The sequence below is a fragment of the Phoxinus phoxinus genome (assembly GCF_949152265.1).
Source record: "Phoxinus phoxinus genome assembly, chromosome: 2".
NCBI lineage: Eukaryota > Metazoa > Chordata > Actinopteri > Cypriniformes > Leuciscidae > Phoxinus > Phoxinus phoxinus.
Genome location: NC_136877.1, coordinates 12571929 through 12594350, shown reverse-complemented (window position 1 = coordinate 12594350; position 22422 = coordinate 12571929). Strand labels below are relative to the sequence as shown.

The 22422-nt window shown below is 36.5% G+C and overlaps 2 protein-coding genes and 1 long non-coding RNA gene across 3 annotated transcripts; 2 read left to right on the top strand and 1 right to left on the bottom strand.

Annotated features, from left to right (window-relative positions):
* The first annotated feature begins 1251 nt into the window (after positions 1 to 1251).
* Positions 1252 to 2016, top strand: LOC306987575 (histone H2A-like). Its single transcript, XM_079591958.1, has one exon. The coding sequence runs from the start codon at positions 1295 to 1297 to the stop codon at positions 1679 to 1681; it is 387 nt and encodes a 128-aa protein (XP_079448084.1). The 5' UTR covers positions 1252 to 1294; the 3' UTR covers positions 1682 to 2016.
* Positions 2017 to 17694: 15678 nt separating this feature from the next.
* Positions 17695 to 18193, top strand: LOC306994740 (histone H2A-like). Its single transcript, XM_079605526.1, has one exon. The coding sequence runs from the start codon at positions 17725 to 17727 to the stop codon at positions 18109 to 18111; it is 387 nt and encodes a 128-aa protein (XP_079461652.1). The 5' UTR covers positions 17695 to 17724; the 3' UTR covers positions 18112 to 18193.
* A 1061-nt stretch (positions 18194 to 19254) lies between these two features.
* Positions 19255 to 21812, bottom strand: LOC306992395. Its single transcript, XR_013796273.1, has 3 exons — positions 21683 to 21812; positions 21008 to 21123; positions 19255 to 20525 (listed from the first exon to the last, which is right to left on the bottom strand). It is a non-coding gene; the product is annotated as an uncharacterized lncRNA (long non-coding RNA).
* Positions 21813 to 22422: the final 610 nt, after the last annotated feature.

The following is a 22422-nucleotide window of genomic DNA, read 5'->3' as shown; positions in this document are numbered from 1 at the left end:
CCTTGGACTATCACCAGCTAAGATGCTCAATGGTTGTTTTCACTGTGCACCTTTAAACAGTGGAACCAAACGCCACTTTTAAAATTGTAATGTCTTACATTAAGAATACTTGAAAAATAAGCTAAACTTTGCAGAAATATCTGCAGAAACTTCTGCTTTATTGTCCTTGTTGCAATATAGATTACACTTTATACAGTATCTGTATTTTGGGACTTAGAAGAGTCAATTTAAGACAAGAGTCAGAATTATAGTATATTAAATAAATGTTTACTGAAGATAGTTTGCAGTTTCATCAGGCAGAAGTCAGCAAGAATCACATGGAGTTCGTAGGCAGTATAGAGGCACTCCTCTGCTTTTTTGGAAGCAAACTCAAATGTTTTAATGTTTAAAAGAAATAATGTCAGGCATTTGTTTTTCTACACTGTTAAAAAATAATTTGTTTTGTTTTAAAAATGTATATTTTCCTCATTGCTTAATGTTAATTTAATGACACATTTTTTTTTATCAGTCAGGAATTTGTTTGCAGTAATTTTGTTGAGTAATTTAGTAGGCTAACACACTAACCCACTATTTGGGATAACAGTTTTGTTTTTGATAGACTAAATATGGTCATACTATGTATTGTAGTATACATTTAATATAAGGCTAGTGGAAGTGATAAACTACTAAATAAAAAGTCTAGTTAATTTTTTCAACTGTAATCGTGTACTTATTCATATGCTTGAAATTGCATACTTATTTTCAATAAATATTGCAACTTATGATTGGAAAACGAAAAATGAAGCAACCGGTCTGTTATGATAGAGCAGTAAATAGGCTAAACATCTGCGTTTTAGAAGATATACAGACAGTTAAGTATAGGGTTATTATTGTTGCAATATTCCAAATAAATACATTCACAAATAAATGTAAAGAGATTCAAAAAAAATTATCGAATTCACAAATAAATAAATAGCTTAAGATCCACATAAATGTAGAGAGTTTCACAAAAATATATAAAATTCACAAATAAATAAAATGAGATTTGTAAATAAATAAAATATTTACAAATGTTTTATTATTTTACAAACACAACTCTGCCTGACATTTATTTATGAACCGCAAAATACTTGAGCGTAATCATTCCCGCCAGAAATTGGGTTGGGCTTTGGAGAGACGATCAGTGATTGGTTTGAATCTTTACGGACTCTAAACCAATGGGCAACGGGCACTCTCCTTTAAAGACAGTTTGTAGAGAAAAGAGTTGCCATTCATCAATTCTGTAAACTCTAATTTGTAGAAACTAAATCCAATAATGAGCGGCAGAGGCAAAACCGGGGGCAAAACAAGAGCGAAAGCCAAGACTCGCTCATCCAGGGCAGGACTGCAGTTCCCCGTCGGCCGTGTTCACAGGCTTCTGCGTAAAGGCAACTACGCCCAGCGCGTCGGTGCCGGTGCTCCTGTTTATCTGGCGGCTGTGCTCGAATATCTTACCGCTGAGATCCTGGAGTTGGCTGGAAACGCCGCTCGGGACAACAAGAAGACCCGCATCATTCCCCGTCACCTGCAGCTGGCAGTGCGCAATGACGAGGAGTTGAACAAACTTCTTGGTAGAGTGACCATCGCTCAGGGCGGCGTGCTGCCCAACATCCAGGCCGTCCTGCTGCCCAAGAAGACCGAAAAGGCGACCAAATCCAAATAAACGGACTGAAGTCGGTTTCATCAAGACCAAAAGGCTCTTTTAAGAGCCACCCATTTCATCTCGTACAGAGCACTTTTGTCTGTTTTAATATAGAAGCATAAAGTTGGACTGTGATTGATCAAGAAAATTGTTTGCCAAAACAGTCATAATATTAAATTACCCCTTGTGGATAATTACAAATACAACAGCAGCTGTAAAAGTGTGAAAACTGCGAATTATGAATATGATAATTAATATTAATTGAGATCGTTCTTGTCATTTAATATTTCAAAATAAGTAAATGCAATAATGCGAGTATGATGCCATGTTTGATGCGCATAATGTGCAAGCAAGTTGTATATAAAAATAAAATAAAAGAAAAACGGCACCTTGAGCGGGAAACCCTTCGTTTGTTCGAAAAGAGGAAACCCGCAATCATTGGCTAGCAGTCATAAGCACGTCACAAGTTAGCCAATCACAATGTACACGCCTGCTTTAATGAATCAGAGTCAGACAGCCATTTGTAGTGATGCCCGAAAGTGGATGTTAACTGCAGTAATAAGTTATGGGCTGCGTTCAGCCCATAGACTGGTTCAACCCCGACAAAACGTTGCACAACGTTTTTTAAACAGAAACGGTGATGCGTTGAACACTGTTCTGATGACGCAAGAGTTGCAACTATGGCAGCTGAGAAAGCCATTATTTGTGTTCTTTGTGAAGAATTTTCGCAGCCTGATGAAGTCTGTATATGTTTAATACAAAAAAATATGCCCGATGTTAGTTACTGCACTTGCCGCACAGAACAAAAGAGAACATCCCAATCGAGTGAAGGGATTTGTGGAAACTGGAAACATCTTACCTAATTCAGACCATATGATTTTATTTGTAGTTCATAATTAATTTAAAAATGTATAAATAGTTAAAATAACCATTTAAAATGTAGGTCAAGAATTGTGGAGTTGAATTGTTACTCAGATTTAATGAGGTGCATCTAGATTACCATTCCTACAATCTTATCAGGCCTATATTGTAGAAATAAAGACCTTTAAAGGGATAGTCCACCCAAAAGTGAAAATGTTGTCATTAATTACCGTCATTAAAGACCTTCGTTCATCTTCGGAACACAAATTAAGATATTTATGATGAAATCCAAGAGCTCTCCGACCCTCAGGGTACTACCACTATCATCAAGGCACAGAAACATAGTAAAGACATTGTTAAAATGGTTCATGTGAAATCAGTGGTTCAACCGTAATTTTATGACGCTATGAGAATACTTTTTGTCCACAAAAAACTAAAATAATGGTGAGTTACCATCTTCTGCTGTTATGGACATTATCACAATGCATGCATGTGGTGCTGCTGACGTTGAACACGCATGCGCTGTGCCTTGTTTACATGCAGAGTTAAAGGGATAGTTCACCCAAAAATGAAAATTCTGTCATCATTTACTCACCCTCAAGTTGTTTAAAACCTGTATGAGTTTCTTTCTTCTGATTAACACAAAAGAGGATAGTTTGAAGAATGTTGGTGACCAGGCAGTTGATGGACCCCATTGACTTCCATAGTAGGAAAAAAAGATACTATGGAAGTCAATGGGGTCCATCAACTGTCTGGTCACCAACAATCTTCAAAATATCTTCTTTTGTGTTCAACAGAAGAAAGAAACTCATACAGGTTTGAAACAACTTGAGGGTGAGTAAATAATGACAGAATTTTCATTTTTGGGTGAACTATCCCTTTAAGTACATGCATGCTCCATGGTACTCTCAATAATGGTGAAAGATGGTAACTTGCGGGAGAAGAATTGTTGAATAAAGTGTTTGTTTTTTTTCACACAAAAGGTATCTTTGTAGCGTCATAAAATTACGGTTGATCCACTGATGTCAAATAAAAAATTTTTAAAAAAAAATTAAACAATGTTTACTATGTTTATGTGCCTTGATAGTGGTAGTACCCTTGGTGTCTACGGAGGGACAGAGAGCTCTCAGATTTCATCAAAAATAACTTAGTAATTAATGACTAGGTGAAAATTTCATTTCTGGGTGAACTAACCTTTTCATAATTATTAGGAAGCCATAATTCATGTTTGTAGCTGTGAAGTCTATTACTTGTTGTTAAAACTGGAAAAAAAAAATGGGTTCCATTGTTCAGATTTCACAGAGGAGGAGGAGGAGGAGGAGGATTATGATGATGACAGCGAAGATGAGGAAACCATTCCTGCTAAAAATGTACAGCAAGAAGATGCTCCTGCTGAAATGAATGGTATGTAATTTGAATGTAAAAAAGTATCTGCACACCAGTTAGGATTCTCCTTGTATTTGTATTCTTGGATGAGAAGGTGATTTGGTTAGAGATATTTCACAGAAAAATTTTAATTCTGTAAATATTTTATAAATTCCTTTGTTCTGCTGAACACAAAAGATATTTTGATGAACCAAGCAGGTTTGGGTACCATTGACTTCCATTGCCAGAAAACTGATGTTGTTTGTTTGCCACTACGAGTTTGCTTTCAGAGTACAAATCACCTTCAGTCTTTCTAGAAAAGGCCAGTGGGAATTGGCGAGCAAAATTTGCATGCTTGGCCCCACCTGGAACATCTGGGTATACAAGGCCACAGTGGAAAAACTTCTCGGTTCGTTCCCTGAAGAAGGGAACGGAGACGTCACGTCAGGTCAGAGACAACGAATTGGGATTGCGCTAGGGAGACCAATCCTCTGAGTATATTTTAACGAGCCAATGAAATTGACAACAAGTGTTTGCATCACACACTTCGCCCCCCGCAGCGCGGGTATAAATACAGAAGTGGATGCACTCGCTATTGTTTTTCGCTGAGGAGCCGGGCCTGTGGCCTGGTCGCAGCGATGGCACAGCAAATAGTGACGGGTCAGAGACCGACAAAAACTACCAAAACACCATGGTAGGTTCCCTACCAAAACGCCATATTGCTGACCCATCCAGCGCTTCACATAAGCTTTCACGACTCCCCTTAGTTTGGGGCGGAAGCTTATGCGGAGAGAGACCCCTGTTAAGTAATCAAAGACTATTGGAATCTTGAATACCTCTGTGAAGCCAAAAGACTAAACCCTAGACAAGCTAGTTGGGCCCTTTACTTCACCCATTAAAGGACAAGTTGGGTATTTTACACTTAAAGCCCTGTTTACAGATCGTATCTGATGAAATAGAACGGTTAAGATAAAAATTTGGACACATGCTGCTGTCCTGAGAATTTTAGGTTTATTTAGCTTTTGTGGACCTATTTTGCCAAACGCGTCACACCCGTGATTCTTCCGTTGAGAGCTTGAATAATTAACACTCCAGCCCAGTTGGTGGCGATAATGCACCTTTGGCAATTGCAAGCAAACCACGGGCATATACACAGAAGAAGCAGAAGATCGCTGTCTTCATTGAAAGCATTACAAACAGACAGCTAATAATGGGGCGAATTTTTGCAGTTCCGAATTGCAGGAAGATTCGTAGCAAAAGGAACACCACCAAGTGCCTGTAAGCCTTGAGACAGCAGCAGCTTCGGCAACAGGCGTAACACTGGACTCCGTTGTCAACTGCCGTTCAAACTCTGCCTTTCTTTGCAGAAATTCCTCCTCTGAATATTCAGGCTCAAACCTATAACCCTGTCCATCAAAATCGATCTCAAAACCGTCATCCTCCCATATAAATGTCTCGGAATCCATTTCTAAGTTGACACAGATAGCTTCGATCTTGTAAAAATGTTTAGATAGCTTAGCCTACGATACCGCGTCCGCGACTGCATAAGACTACCAAAAGCATACAAACAACCCCATTTCCGTTTCTATATTCCTAAACTATATTAAACTGCGTCTCCAGTTATCACCTGCTGCTGAGACAATCAAATGGAGTTTTTGGAAAACGATCTTATATCATTATTAATAATCTGTATTCATATGTATTAATCATGTTGATAACAACAATGTTGATATTTGTAAATAAAAAATATTATTTATTAATCATGTACATTTCCTGCACCTGTCATAGACGTCCAAATGACGTCCAAAAAATTACCCATTTCAAAGGTCAAATGTTGAATGTCAATATGACGTCCATGTTGGGTAATGGTTGGACGTCCAAATTGTGGACCTAGTTTGGACGTTGAATAGATGTCCAGAATTGGTCATGGACCGACGGACCCAATATAGACATGATCTGCACGTCTATCCGACATCCAATGTTTAGTGGATAGATCATGTCAATTTCCTGCACCTGTCTTAGACGTCCACATAACATCCAGAAAATTACCTATTGCGCTGTTCAAATATTGAACATTATATTGACGTCCAGGTGGGGTCATGGTTAGATGCCCAAATAGCAGACCTAGATTGCACGTTGCATAAAGGTAAAAAATTGGTATTGGACCGACTGACGCAATATAGACATGATCTGCCTGTCCAATTGACGTCTGATGTTTAGTGGGTCACATCCATCTACGGAGGGCAGTATGGAGACAAAATAGCCAGGCCAATGCAAGAAGAGCTGCAACTCCCCCAGTGCCATCAGAGAGTCTCTTTTAGACTCCCCTAACGGAACTGTTTATTGCCCCATTGTCAGCTCCATCCTCTGCTCCATTCTCTTTAAAAATGGGTCATGAACTGCCTTTTTTATTTTGTGCTTTTCTGAGGTCTGCTTATAATGTCAATATCAATATTATTACATAAAAAAATCTTCATAAATTATAAGTAATAGGCTATGTTCTGACCCCTTTAATGTATTTGTTCCACTTGTGTCTTTTTTCCTTGTTTCAGCTGGAATCCAAAGAACTCGTACAGTCAATTAAATTTGTACTGCTTCACTCATGTACTTAGCTGCATTCTGTATATTTCGACAGACCTGTCAATAAACTCAGCCATCATATCGATCGTCTGCCCACCATTGAGTCCTGTGACAAGACCAGACAGCCTAACCAGGAATTTAGAAGGGTCTACACTGCAGAGGATTGGCTAAACCTGTTGATACTGACCTATATTGTCTGCTCCTTTCCTCTCTGCAGTGTATTTTCCCCACTTGGCTGGAATCATCATGTCCTCATCACACCTGCAATTCAAAGAACTATTACAGTTGAGTGTTATTCCTTTGTGTACTACCTGAAGGATCTACTCACCTGCATTCTGTGTACTGCCAGAAACCTGTCAATAAAACTGGCCATCCAGTCCATCTTCTATGCTCCTCTGAGTCCAGTAACAGAAGACCAGACCAACTAGCAATTTAGCAGGGTCCACATCTAAACCACAGAGGACTTGCTACCCTTCAGTCTTACATTTTCCCTTCAGGGCATCCCACTTGGGTTCTCTTCTTCCACCAGCTCCCATTTGATAGTCACCAATGAACCCTGGTTTTTACAGACTTTCCAGGACCCTTTAGTATGTATGTTGTCTCGAATGTTCAGTGGAGATGCGGAAGGGTTTCCCTTACCATAATATACCTACAACACAGAAATCCGTAATAGGCTAACTCATCTTTGGTGGGAAGCGTTTTCTCATACAATACGAGTTAGCTTGTCAATGGTTTGGAAATCGTTAATAGACTATTGTTGTGGAGTAGCCATTCAGCCATTTATCTTACAACTGTAGTATTGCCCAGTGGTTTATGCATGTATGCATAATAGTTCTAGACAAAGCATTGTAAAACAATAATTTCCCTATCCATTACAGAGCCTTTGGAAAGGAGGAAACCGTGCCCGAAGGACACATCTGAAGGACTAAAAACTGACAGAAATGTATCTGAAAACAATGGTATGGTAAATTTGGGTTTTAATTTAAATTTAATTCATGTAATGCATAGAGATTAGAGAAAAATAACTTAACACTAATTTCCTAGTTCTCAACACTGTTTAACCGGTTTAATTACGCATGTCAAATGCTTTCACATTTGCAATATGGGAATACAATCCCATTTAAATTTGTGTTGGCTTACCTGTTCTTAAATACAAACAGTCATGCTCAATTTGAGTAGACATTACTTAATTAAACATATTTGTGTATTAGTTCAGCCAGGGATCAAGTTCTGGTTAAAAGGCACATGACTTAAGAATGGTAGTCAGTAATGCAAATAATTTATCATCTTGTTTGTTTTTAGTCTCAAGCAGAGGAAAACGGACACCCAAAAGACCATGGACAAAATCTGAAGTGAACGCAGTAATGCGACACTTAAGATCTCACATCAGTAAAGGTCACTTGGCGTCAGTAAGAGAATGTGAGGTCTGCAAAAGGTGTGAGCATCCAGTGCTACAAAACAGGACAGTTCAGAATATCAGAGACTTTGTAAGGAACCGAGGGCTTACCTTTAAGCGCATGGAGTTTAAGTAATGGGAAAATTAAAAACAGGAATAGCTGTTAATAGCTGGTGATACATTTACACCAATGCTTTATATTTTTTCATACTGTGTCACAAATGTAATTTAGATGTCAATATTTTACGAATAGCCTATAATACATGTTTAATGATTAAACAGCTGAAAATCTTTATACAGCAAATGATTAATTGGTTAAACTAGATCATTAAAAAAAAAGAAAAAAAAAAAAAAAGAAAGTTAACCTGTATTAAAATGAGCTATAAAAGATTGAGATAAATAGGTTACTGAAAACTCAGCCTAGGGCCTACATGTGGTTAAACAGCTATACATTCATGTTGTGTATTGTGCTGAGTTAATGTAGCTTTTTTTAAAGGTTTTTTTTTTGAAGAAAATGAACCACTTACCATAAACAGTAGCTATCAAAGAGATTGTAAAAATATTTAGTTCAAAACGCCTAATCGTTCCCTATAGTATTTTGTTTTCATACACTAGGGGCCAGTTGTTCAAAGGTAAGCTGATCGGATTTTGGTTATCGGATTGGATCAAATCTTGAAAATGGGTTGTTCAAAATGGAAAGAAGGAATCTGAAATCAGATTAGATCAGGGAATCCAATCCTAGTTTTAATCTGGATCAAACCATCAGTTTGTGTTGTTCAAAACTGGTCAGTGGGATTTGGATAACTTTGATCCAAAAAAACAGGATTATCCTGATCCCAACAGGGGGTAGGATTTCAAGGTGGATTTCAGGAAGAAAATGTAGTAAAACTTTAAAATTGGTCAAATAATACATTTGTATCATTTAGTGTATATACTTTTATTTATATTTTGCACTTGACTTGTGTAACCATTGTAGCAGTGATAAAGTAAACAATTAAGCTATTCAGTATAGTAAAGTAAAAGTAAAATAAATATGATCTTGTCCCCATGAAATAATCCCCCAAACAGATTTCAATAAACAAAAATAATATATTCGTTTTTCGGTCATTCATCACCGTATATTAATTTCAAAGAAACAATCATCAGAGATGAGCCTGTCAAAAATAATGTCTAACAATTGCATCCCTTATTATACGTCCAGTCAGTCCCTGATTCTGACAGACCACCAGAGGTTGGTCTGGTTCTTCAACAGGCTCAGGTGCATCATAAACATCATCACAGAGAGGGACATTGCGCCTGGTAGCGATGTTGTGCAGGACGATACACGCAAGTATTATGTTGCATGCTCCTTGTGGTTCCACTTGCAAGTAGTTAAGGCATGCAAAGCGTCTCTTCAGAACTCCTTTTAAACGCTCAATTGCACATCTTGTTTTGCAATGAGCAGTGTTGAAGCGTGCGGTGAAACCATGGACTCAAAAGGACCTAATTTTACTGTTGCAGAAACCCATGCACTGCTGGAGGGTGTTAAGTGCCATTATGCCTCAATAGTAGGAAGCTCTGTTGCAGGTGGAATGGTGACTAACAAAAGGAAGAAAGAGATTTGGGTTGAAATCACCCAGAATGTAAATGCAATGGGGTCTGGCCAGAAGAGGACCTTGGAGCAAGTGAAATTTAGATGGAAGAATCTGAGGGCCAGAGCAACGAAGGACCTTGCTGAGGCAAAAAACACCCAAACAGGCAACAAACCCTTTAAGAAAGGTGAATACACAGATGCGGTTCTGGACATTATTGGAGGTGAGAACTCTAAAGCTCTGCATGGGATTCAATGTGTTGTAGGGGATGGTGAGCCTACAATTGTAGAGGAAAGTGAGCCAGTTCCTCCTAATGCAGAGGAAACATTCATTCTGGATCTCAGCCCTATGATTGAAGAACAACCTGGATCCTCACTGGTAGAGCCAGCAGTCACAGGAGCTCAGAAAAGAGGCTTGAAGCGTCCTTTGCCGAATAAAAATTATGATGCCTATGAATCACTTCTTAAATCGAGAAACTGAAAGAGCAGAAGCACAGATACTCCTGGCAGAGGAACAAATCAAGCTGACCAAACTACAGCAAACCAAAGTGAAACTTCAGATCCGCCTCCTAAAAGCGGGGCTTGGAAATGCTGGTCTCTCCTCCTCAGATGAAGAAGAACCCTGAACATTCTTTATTTTGTTAACTATTGGATATTTAGCCATTTATTTTTTTTAAGACGTTTTCAAAATGTCCACAATGTATTTGTTAATGTATGTTTGTTGTTTATTTTGTTGTGGTTCAGATGTGGGTCATAAAATAAATTATGAATAGAAGTGGATGTTTATGTTATTTTTGTGTTTTGTCTCAAAATAAGACTTACAGTGACCCCATGTTGGCTCTTCTACCTGTTCTTTACATAGCTGGTAGCCCACATTGTGATATGTTGTCCCATTTAGAGCACTGGTAATCCGTATTTGGTAATCTTGAAAACTGTGTATCTGGATCAGGGTGATCCAGTACAATGTTGCTTTGAAAAACCGGCATAAAAGTAAGACGGATTACCTGATCCTGGATAGGAAAAAATGGGATTTCCAAATCCGGATAATTTTGATCCAGATTAAATGTTTTGAACAACTGGCCCTAGATGTCGCTGTTAGCCACTAGATTCAGCTAAGATTCAGCTAGATTCAGCTAATTCAGCTAGATTCAGCTAATTCAGCTAATTCAGCTAGATTCAGCTAATTCAGCTAGATTCAGCTAGATTCAGCTAAGATTCAGCTAGATTCAGCTAATTCAGCTAATTCAGCTAATTCAGCTAGATTCAGCTAAGATTCAGCTAATTCAGCTAATTCAGCTAGATTCAGCTAAGATTCAGCTAGATTCAGCTAATTCAGCTAGATTCAGCTAGATTCAGCTAATTCAGCTAATTCAGGTAGATTCAGCTAGATTCAGCTAGATTCAGCTAATTCAGCTAATTCAGCTAGATTCAGCTAATTCAGCTAGATTCAGCTAGATTCAGCTAATTCAGCTAGATTCAGCTAATTCAGTTATAGATTCAGCTAGATTCAGCTAAGATTCTTGATTCAGCTAACTCAGCTAATTCAGCTAGAATCAGCTAAGATTCAGCTAATTCAGGTAGATTCAGCTAACTCAGCTAGAATCAGCTAGATTAAGCTAATTCAGCTAGATTCAGCTAGATTCAGCTAATTCAGCTAATTCAGGTAGATTCAGCTAATTCAGGTAGATTCAGCTAACTCAGCTAGATTCAGCTAATTCAGCTAGAATCAGCTAGATTAAGCTAATTCAGCTAGATTCAGCTAATTCAGCTAATTCAGCTAGATTCAGCTAGATTCAGCTAATTCAGCTAGATTTAGCTAGATTCAGCTAATTCAGCTAGATTCAGCTAAGATTCAGCTAGATTCAGCTAGATTCAGCTAATTCAGCTAGATTCAGCTAATTCAGCTAGATTCAGCTAATTAAGCTAGATTCAGCTAATTCAGTTAGATTCAGCTAATTCAGCTAGATTCAGCTAGATTCAGCTAATTCAGCTAGATTCAGATAGATTCAGCTAATTCAGCTAGATTCAGCTAGATTCAGCTAATTCAGCTAGATTCAGCTAAGATTCAGCTAAGATTCAGCTAATTCAGCTAATTCAGCTAGATTCAGCTAATTCAGCTAGATTCAGCTAAGATTCAGCTAGATTCAGCTAATTCAGCTAGATTCAGCTAAGATTCCGCTAGATTCAGCTAAGATTCAGCTAGATTCAGCTAGATTCAGCTAAGATTCAGCTAGATTCAGCTAAGATTCAGCTAGATTCAGCTAATTCAGCTAGATTCAGCTAAGATTCAGCTAAGATTCAGCTAGATTCAGCTAGATTCAGCTAAGATTCAGCTAGATTCAGCTAAGATTCAGCTAGATTCAGCTAATTCAGCTAAGATTCAGCTAGATTCAGCTAATTCAGCTAGATTCAGCTAATTCAGCTAGATTCAGCTAATTAAGCTAGATTCAGCTAATTCAGTTAGATTACACAAAAAAAACGAAAAATAAAGAAAAACCCCACCCCATCCTCTTCCAGCTCCGCTCATCTGAGACAACACAAACACTGTACATTGAGGATATTTATAACAAGTTTAAAATATAGATCTATTGAATAAAAAAAAAAAAGACTTAATGGAGTTCTTAAGAGGTAGCTTTGCATGTCTTAACTACCTGAGAGCGGAACCACAGAAAGCATGCAACACAACCCTTGCCTGTATTGTCCTGCACAACATCGCTATAAGTGCAATGTCCCTCTCTGTGCTGACAATGATGCACCTGAGCCCCTTGGAGACCCTAACCAACCTCCTGCATTCTGCCAGAACGAGCAAACAGGACGTGCAACAAGGGACGCAATAGTTAGACACTATTTCTGATTTGGATTTGTTTTGGATTTCAAAAATCAGTGATTGCCATTCTTTGCATTTTTTTGGTTATTCTGTAATCATTGCATGCATCACTAATAAATATTCTAAAAACAAAAATGTTTTCGATTGTGATGAATATATATATATATATATATATATATATATATATATATATATATATATATATATATCAATTAGTGACAGAATAAAATTTATTGTTTTTGGTCAATTTTGACAGCTGTTTGGGGGATTATTTTGTGAGGCCAAACTCTTTCTACTTTGCTGTAGGCCTATACTGAAAGGCTGAATACGTTAAAGCCTACCTAATCACTGTAGCCTGACGAATGAACAAATAAAATTAAAACCTTATGAATAAATAGGATATCTTGTAAGATACTGCATGATCCAAATATAGTATTATTTGATACATTTTTTAAGTTTTTATTACATTTTGGGCATGAAATCCACGCTGAATCCACCGTTCTGATGGGATCAGTTTAATCCAGATTTTTGGGATCAAAGTGATCCAAATCCTACAAAAAAGTTCTGAAAAACCCAAACTAAAGGTTTGATCCGGATCAAAACCAAGATTGGATTACGTGATCTAATCCGATTATGTAATCCGTTTTTTCTTTTGAAAAACCCATTTTCAAGATTTGATCCAATCCGTTATCCAAAATCCTAGTGGATTACTTTTGAAAAACCGGGCCCTGGTAGCGCTCTGGGTCAGCAACATCAAGCAACATCCATCTGTGCCTCCACAGTTCCATCTGCCTGCATCTACTATCCCTTCCCTGTCAAGTGATTAATTGCGATTAATCACATCCAAAATCAATTTTTGTTTACATACTATATGTATGTGTACGATGTTTATTTATTTATGTACATATAAATATAGATACATATATTTTAAAAATTGCATGTACATTAACATATTTTTATCATTACATTAAATATTATATTAAATATATAAACAGCATATTTTTCTTAAATATATACATTCATGTGTTTGTATTTATATATACATAAATATACACAGTACACACTCATTCATATATTATGTAAACAAAAACTTTTATTTTGGATGTGATTAATCGTTTGACAGCACTAGAATGTAATGTTATTGTTGTTTTTACAAGTAATGATTTTTTAAACTCACTGAGTGACTGTTCTTTTTAACTCCTGTCACTGAATGACAATGTTTTTACCTATTTCAAAAAATTTATTTTTCATTGAACGTTTTTACTCTCCTGCTGATGCTGTTAAACACCAAGAAAAATAAACAATCAGCAATTCAATAAAGAAAAACAAACACATAAATACAAAAACCTGAACTCCTCAGTTGATCATGAATAATGTATTGACAGTAACAACCACACCAGTTGAGGTGAGAGAATCTCGTGGAGAAATCAGAAGAAACTAGTACAGACAAAGAAACATAAAGAACAAACACTGCTGTAAAAATGTTTTCTACATTTATAGTTTATGATGTAGCCTAGTTAAGCAACGTGAGACGGCCAGTAGTGTTTTTTCCCTGAATATTAGCACGATTGCAGATTTGACATGGATCTTATTCACTCAATAAACCTGTGATCCATTCATAAAGACAGGCACCTTTGTTCTTTAATGAATCAGTCATCTGAATTAATAAGTTGAACTAAACAATCAAATGCTCACTCATTAACACAGTCCTAACCTTTCATATTTGTATATTTTAAATTATTATTAATTCATTATTTAAAGCACTAAACTTTTTCAGTTCATAGCCTCATTTTTCAGTATGTCTAGCATTCAACATCTGTTGATACTTTGTTAAATCAATTTTTAAATATCTGCAAATGTATTTTTACATTTCAAACGGCCTACTGATCCAAAATTCTGTTCAGAATGTTCTGTTTTCTCAAATATCCAAGATTATCATTATTGCATTATTGTCAATTTGATCATTACTCCAGTTGTCATATTTTTGTGGAAACCATAATATATTACTATTCAAAAGTAGGCTACCATTAAAAATATATATATTTATTTTTTATAAATACTTTTATTCAAATTGTGACAGTAAAGACATGAATTATGTTACTAAAGAATTTATTTCAAGAAAATGCTGAAAATTCAGCTTCAATCACAGCAAACAATTACATTTTACAAAATATGCATATAAAATACTATTTTAAATTGAAATAATACTTCTTACAATAATAATAATAATACTTACTGCTGCCTTGGTGCGCAGAAGAGACTTGTTTAAAAAGCAACAAAAACATTTGACCGCTTGTGAAATTGAGCTGTGCTATTGTCATGAAGACTCTACTTTAATTATAGAAAACTGATGTTGCAGGTATAGACCTTGTAATGTTTGTCAGTCCCCTTAAACCAGGATGAGGCTAGGTTTGTGTGTTGTGTGTAGAGAGACCTCATAAACCACCAATTTGGCCCAGACCCCATAAGCCTGTGAAATGTCACATAATTATTATTTGTGTGTTGTAAAAGTGAAATTGCTATTTTGAAGCATGGTTTGTCTTTTGTAGATCAAATGTAAATTTTTGACATGACTTTCATGTCGATTGGATGTTGGGAAAGGTGTGTCCCCGTAAACCACTAAAAAGTCACATTGACCTCATAAACCACATACTGTATGCCTGTGTGTGTGTGTGTGTGTGTGTGTGTGTGTGTGTGTGTGTGTGTGTGTGTGTGTGTGTGTGTGTGTGTGTGTGTGTGTGTGTGTGTGTGTGTGTGTGTGTGTGTGTAATCCATTGTCCACTTTTTCTATTTAATGTAAAACTGTACAAATGATAAATTACTGTATTTCAACAGGTCTCAGTAAATAACAAAAAAAGCAACGATGACAACGGTGGAACTTTTTTTATTTCGTTTTTTAATTGTTCAATTGTAATTCTTGAAATAACATTTCAATATTCTTGCAGATTGAACTTTCAGTTTTCATCACAAACTCGGCTTTTACCAAACCTGCAGTAACATTTATACATAAAATGTTCATATTACAGAATTTTAAACCAATTCATGAACAAATTTAGTCATAAGAACAGCCCAAAAACTTACAAATTCAAAAAACTCTCCTGAGAAGAATGCATTTGCTCTTAAAGTGATAGTTCACAAAATGATAATTCTGTTATTGATTACTCACCCTCATGTCGTTCCAAACTTGACTTTCGTTCATATTCGTAACGCAAATTAAGATATTTTTAATGAAGTCTGATAGCTTTCTGTTCCTCCATTGACATCATATGCTACTACCGCTTTCAAGGCCCAGAGAGGTAATATCATGTCAATATCGTGATATATTTTGTTTCCGGAATTGATTGCACTTCTCATGTTGCCAGCCTTGTTCAAAGAGAATCTTTGAAAGAATGAAAGAGCTTCATTGTGGGGAGGTGCACATGTTTCTCTATCAATGACCTGAATGTCTATCATAAATGCATTTTATCATTCTTGAAATATATTTATTGCCCATATACAAATAGGGTGAATAATATTTGTTCTCTCCATCAGTTAACTCACATGTGATCATACAATTTGACTGAGATTTTAGAGTGAACCATCTTGACCAACTGTTCAAGTAGGAAGCCACTGACTGGAAAAATCGACTTACAAGAAAAGTCACGTCAGTCATCAGAGTAGATGGATCTGGATGAAGGGGTTCCTGCTGCATTGTATGATGTTTTGTCTCACTTGAAGAACACCCTGATGTTTCTTCAGCGATATGTTTTTAAACTTACTGTGGATGGTGACAAGCCTCTTCCCCGTAACCAGTAATAAACCTCTGATGTCTTCATTTGGGGTGACACTATCTTTGGGGTCTCCATGCAGGGACCCCAGACAATAACATGTCATTTTGTAACAGAATACTAGTTTTTTTTTTTTTTTTACAAATGTAATTTTACTCTGTTTATTAATGTTTTTACTTCACATTTGTGCAGTTTTTGGAGGATTTATGATATATTTTAAATGTATAAAAAAAAAAGAAAAAAAGATTTTAAATAGGTTTTTATACAAAAATTGTATGTAAAATTCACTTTATAAAAGACCCACATTTTTTAATTTAATTTATGGGGATAATATGGATGATTTTACATGGTTTAGTGTAAAATGTTTGCCCATATTTTGAAAAATGTAGTTTTAAAAGTAAAAAATAATAATTTTAGCCACTAGGCGGCTAGAGCTCCACTATACGCCATTTGCAATTTGACTAACTGAAAGATATATTTTCACAAGTTTTTCCAGTTGGATTCATATCTAAATATTATGAAATCACAATTCTAACAATAAAAATGACTTTTTTGTCAAAGTTTAGCATTTTTTCTACTGAAAAAAAGTATTTGTCAATAATTTTACATTATGATTTTGAAAAGTGCTACACAAATAGAGCTATTATTATTATGAGAAAGTCAAATTCTTAATATATATAAACATCACCTAATACATTAAGACACGCTTACAGCTCTTTTAGTTTAAATCTTTTTCAAAAGTGTTTTTTTTTTAGTTGAGGAAAAGACCAGGGAACAGAAAAAGTCAAGAGTGTGGTTTCGATCAGAGAGCAGAAAGAGTTACTGCATCGTCATTCCATGAGGCAGACAGGACAGAAAAATCTTCATCTTTGATTAAGAGAGTTTGCTATCCTCGCTCTTGCCAGTTTTCATCTGAAGCATCAGATAGCCTATATTGTTGTGCTGCAGAGATGTCCTGGCCTACACATCATGTTCTTCATACTTAAGAAAACATATTTGTTTGGTAGCCTACAGATCCTTGCAAACATCACTATTTAAATATGTTTTCAATTCAAATGAGAATGATTATGTAAATATGATAGTTTCCTCTTATATTGCAAATCTTAATGCAATTGCAAAAATGTCCAGCCCTGATATATATATTATTATTTAAAGCTATGAATTGTACTCCAAAATATTCAAAGTAATATATATATATTTTTTTTCATCAGATGGGTTCTAGAAAATGAGAACACTGTGAGCTGCACCTGATGGCGATGCAGGGTCTCCATGCAGACCTCAATGTTGCAGCATCAGGGCTTATCATTAACCCAAAGCTGTCATGGATGAGCGAATGAGCCCACAGCCTTCAATGGGCCCTTTTGGTGACTTCGAGATGACATATAATCTTTCTGTCTCCAAAAACCATCAATTGCCTCCTGTGAAATGTCTCCTACTGTGACAGCTGCCATAACGCGGGTCACCGAATGTTGACTGTTTGTCCGAGTGAGTGAAGGGGGCGTGGCTTAGCATAGGTTCCCGCCACAAATTGGATTGGGCTTTGGAGAGACGATCAGTGATTGGTTTGAATCTTTACGGACTCTGAACCAATGGGCAAGGGGCACTCTCGTTTAAAGACAGTTTGTAGAGGAAAGAATTGCCATTCATTCTTCTTTCTGTAAACTTCGATTCAGGAGGTAGTAGAAATTACATCCAATAATGAGCGGCAGAGGCAAAACCGGTGGCAAAACAAGAGCGAAAGCCAAGACTCGCTCATCCAGGGCAGGACTGCAGTTCCCCGTCGGCCGTGTTCACAGGCTTCTCCGCAAAGGCAACTACGCCCAGCGCGTCGGTGCCGGTGCTCCTGTTTATCTGGCGGCTGTGCTCGAATATCTTACCGCTGAGATCCTGGAGTTGGCTGGAAACGCCGCTCGGGACAACAAGAAGACCCGCATCATTCCTCGTCACCTGCAGCTGGCAGTGCGCAATGACGAGGAGTTGAACAAACTTCTTGGCAGAGTGACCATCGCTCAGGGCGGCGTGCTGCCCAACATCCAGGCCGTCCTGCTGCCCAAGAAGACCGAAAAGGCGACCAAATCTAAATAAACGGACTGAAGTCGGTTTCCTCAATACCAAAAGGCTCTTTTAAGAGCCACCTATTTCATCTCGTATAGAGCACTTTTGTCTGTTTTAATATATAAGCATAAACTTGGGTTGTGGTTGATCAAGAAAATTATTCGCCAAAACGGTCATAATATTAAATTAACGTTACCCCGTGTGGATAATTACAAATACAACAGCAGCTGGAACAAAGTGCAAAAACTGCGAATTATGAACATAATATTAGATTGATATCATTCTTGATCCTTTTTTGATTGCAATGCTTTTATAATAATATGAATATTTAAGAATAAGTAAATGCGAGTATGATGATGCCATGTATAATGCGCAAGCAAAGTTGTAAAAAAGAAAAAAGCGCCACCTTGAGCGGGAAACCCTTCGTTTGTTCGAAAAAAGGAAACCCGCAATCATTGGCTAGCAGTTAAGCACACGTCACACATTAGCCAATCACAATGTAGGCTACACGCCTGCTTTAATGCATCTTATTTGAAGGGACAGCCATTTGGTGATACCCGAAACCAGTGGATGTTACTGCAGTACTACCGATGTAGCCTAACGTTACGCTCAACGGCTGTCCGTATTCTCTCACTGGTTTCATCCTCTCCTTCAAGTGAACAGTATAAGTGGACTAACGTAGTGAATGAGGCTTTTGGGGGGTGTATAAAACGTGACAATGGCTTGTTCCGCACAGATCTTATTTCAGCCATTTAACCTAAACCCATAAAAAAATCATTGACTTCAGGACGATGAAACCGGAAAAGCAAAATTTGCTAACTCGATTCCGCATGTTGGCATACAAAGTGATGTCATACATAACTGCACAGATAGGCTACTAACCAAACATAGAAGGCAGGTTTAACCCACCTAACAAAAACTCGTTGAAAAGACGTAGAAAAGACGACATTGCCAGACGTCTAAACAACGTTAAAATTTGGTTGAAAAGTGAAAGGTGAAAAGCCGTCTTTTTCAGGTCGTTGAAAAGACGCCCATAAAAGGACGTCCTATTCGCGTCTTAATACGGTTGTAAAGTGAGTTGAAAAGACGTATTTTTCAGGCCTAATTTCAACCGTGAATTCATTAGATTTTATTTTCATAATTACTGTAAAAAAATAAGACAATTCACAAAATAGTAACAAACCATTTATTGACTCATTTATCAAATACATCTTTCACGTAAAAAGAAACACTTTCCTGATCACATCTTAAGCCTGCATTTGATCAAACATACCCTGAAATTTCACAACTTATATTGTGAAATATTACTACAATAAAAATAACTTTTCTATGAATTAATACATAAATAAATATACATGTAAATATATAGTATGTACAAAATTATGTAATTTATTCCTGTGATCAAAGCTGAATTTTCAGCATTACTCCAGTCTTCAGTGTCACATGATCCTTCAGAAATTATTCTAATATGATGATTTGATTCTCAAGAAACATTTATGATTATTATCAGTTGTACGGCTTCACATTTTTGTGGAAACTATGATAGTTTTCAGTATACTTTGAATATAACTTTCAAAAGAGCAGCATTTATTTGAAACATTTTTTTAACAATTGAAACGTTTTTACTGTGACTTTTGATTAAATTAATAAAATCTTTAAATTTATACAGAAAAGATAAAAAAATTTCAGTATAAACATTTTTTTCAAAACAATAAATGTTTATATAACAGAACAATGACCAATTATAACCACATTAGAAAACATTAAAGAGATAGTTCACACAAAAATGTAAATACCCTCATGTCGCTCCAAACCCTTAAGACTTTTGTGGAGAAGACAAATTAAGATATTTTTAACCGATGCCTTGTGTGCACAAATAAACAATTTCATCTTTATTCACAAATTATGTATCTCCGACGCATGTTGCACCATGAGATGGCCGGCTCTCACACCAACACAACACTGATGAATCGTGGTGCTCCGTAAACACGTTTCAGAGATATATATTTTGTGAATAAAGATGCAATGTTTTTTTTGCACACACAAAGCATTCACATCGATTCATAAAGTTGAGGTTAAACCACTGGAGTCATATTGATTATTGTTAGAATAATGTCTTTACTACCTTTCTGAAGCATGAAAGTTTTAGTTGCATAAACTGTGAAATGGAGGGACAGAAAGCTCTCAGATTTCATTAAAAAGATCTGTATTTGTGTTTCAATGATGAACGAAAGTCCTACAGATATGCAATGACATGAAGGTGAGTGATTAAATTTTTGGTTAAATTTGACACATTAGATAAATCAGTTCCCTCAGGGGCACCAGTAGATCTCTCCCTGATCTTTGATCTTCTGGTTCTTTTGCTCCTTCCACTCCCGGATTATTGAGCCACGACAGAAGCTTCCACTTTGAATGCTTTAGCCTGGCTGTTTTTTCTCCAGCATCTAAGAAATAAAACAATAACCAAAATGTAAAGTATACACTTGAGTTTTCCCTCTACATATACGTGCAAGATTTCAGTCATAGATAAATTGTAAATGTCAGCTTGATTAGACATTACCTGTCTAGCGATGTATGTTTATGCTGAAATATATTGGTTTGTGTTTTAAAAGCATCTATCACATGTCATTTGTAGCGAACTGTCTCGTCTCGTGTGATTAAAGGTTTGAGCTTCAGAACTTCCGATAAGGGAACATACATAGTGAGTTTTTAGGGAGCAAATGTTTTAGTGCACTGTAAGGATTTTGTGATTAAGACGGCCCTTAACCACTAACTACTGAGCTAGGGACCTGAGTGATATGCATTCAGAGTTTAGCACCTTGATTAGCTTGTTCAGGTGTGCTGGACTAGGTTGGAGCAAAACTCTGCATGTAAGTGGACATTGAGAGACAATTTTAGGATCTCCTGCAATATGTTCTGAACTTACAACACTGGTGGTGTCCAGATCCAAGTTCTGCAGAGTTTCTGGTGATCCTGGATTAGCTGCTCAGGTCTGCTTAATTGGGGTTGGACTCTGTGATCAGGACTAGATGGCAAACAATACTGTAAAGAGAAAGAAGACAAACAATATTATTATGCTATAAATAATTTGTTCTGTGTTCATCTGCTTACCTGTACAAAGTATGCATCATCAATATGCAGTATATATTGAATTTGATCTTAATAGCACTGTTTTACTAGACAAACCTGATCAAAATTAATGGAGGAAAGCCTTATTTTGCCCTCCAGGTGGGCGTTCCTATGATGGTGTGACGTCACGTGAAAACTATGAATTAACTGTATAGTGCAAGTGCATACTTTTAGGTTAAATAAATTGGCTTACTTCTATTCATCCATTGACCAATTACCACCAAAACCTTTACAAAACTATCAAAATCTCTCATCTACACATAAGATGCGATTAAAAGCTCAAACATACAGCTCAAGTCTACGTTAACGTTACCTAACCTCTAACGTTAGTTAGCTAACGGCTAACGGACTTTTTCAAAGACACTAAACCATTTCTATAAAGTAAATATTCAACGGAAGCGAGCCATTTACATGAAAGAAAGTGTCAAACATTTGTTTGTATTATTTGTGTAATTTTAGGAACTAAACTTACCTGAAAGTAGTTAAAACAACAGTGAGAGACGGAGAGTTGCTGCATGTCAGTTGAGCTGCCGTACCGTTTCCATAGTAACGCCCTCCGCTCCAGTTCAAATGCGTCTTGAATGTTCAGCGCGCGCGCCCATTAAAACACATAGAAGTCACGCAGCATTTACATCAATTTAGAATTGATGGAGTTAATTATTTGATAATCAGATAAAATATCCTGAAACTTGATACATTATTAAGTGGATAGGGCTGTGGCCATCGTCAAACTGTAAATGGAATGAGCATACGAAAGCATTGAGAATGTAAAACAATGAATTTTATTATAATATAATAGGCCTAATATAATATATAGCTTTAGAAATGGTAAACGTGGTATAGAAAAACAATTGCAAAAACTACATGATATAAGGCATGAACATTATTTTATCACAAATTTACAGATGTAACATGAGGAACAATTTAAATTATAAGCTTCATGTTCTAAGTATTTTTAAGTGTATTTCAAATATACAAAATGTAATACAATAGGCCTATATTTAACATAGTAATATGCAGTTATTAATAGGCTATTTAAGTGCTGTTGTTTATTGGGGTCTGGTGTTATAAACTACTGTGATGATGTTTAATGTGTTTATGGATGCATTATAGCCATTAGGCATATTAAATATAGGCATAGTGAATGATAACAAATGTTCAGAGATATGTTAACTAATATAGGCTACAGCACAAGTGTTCCCTTTCGAGGGA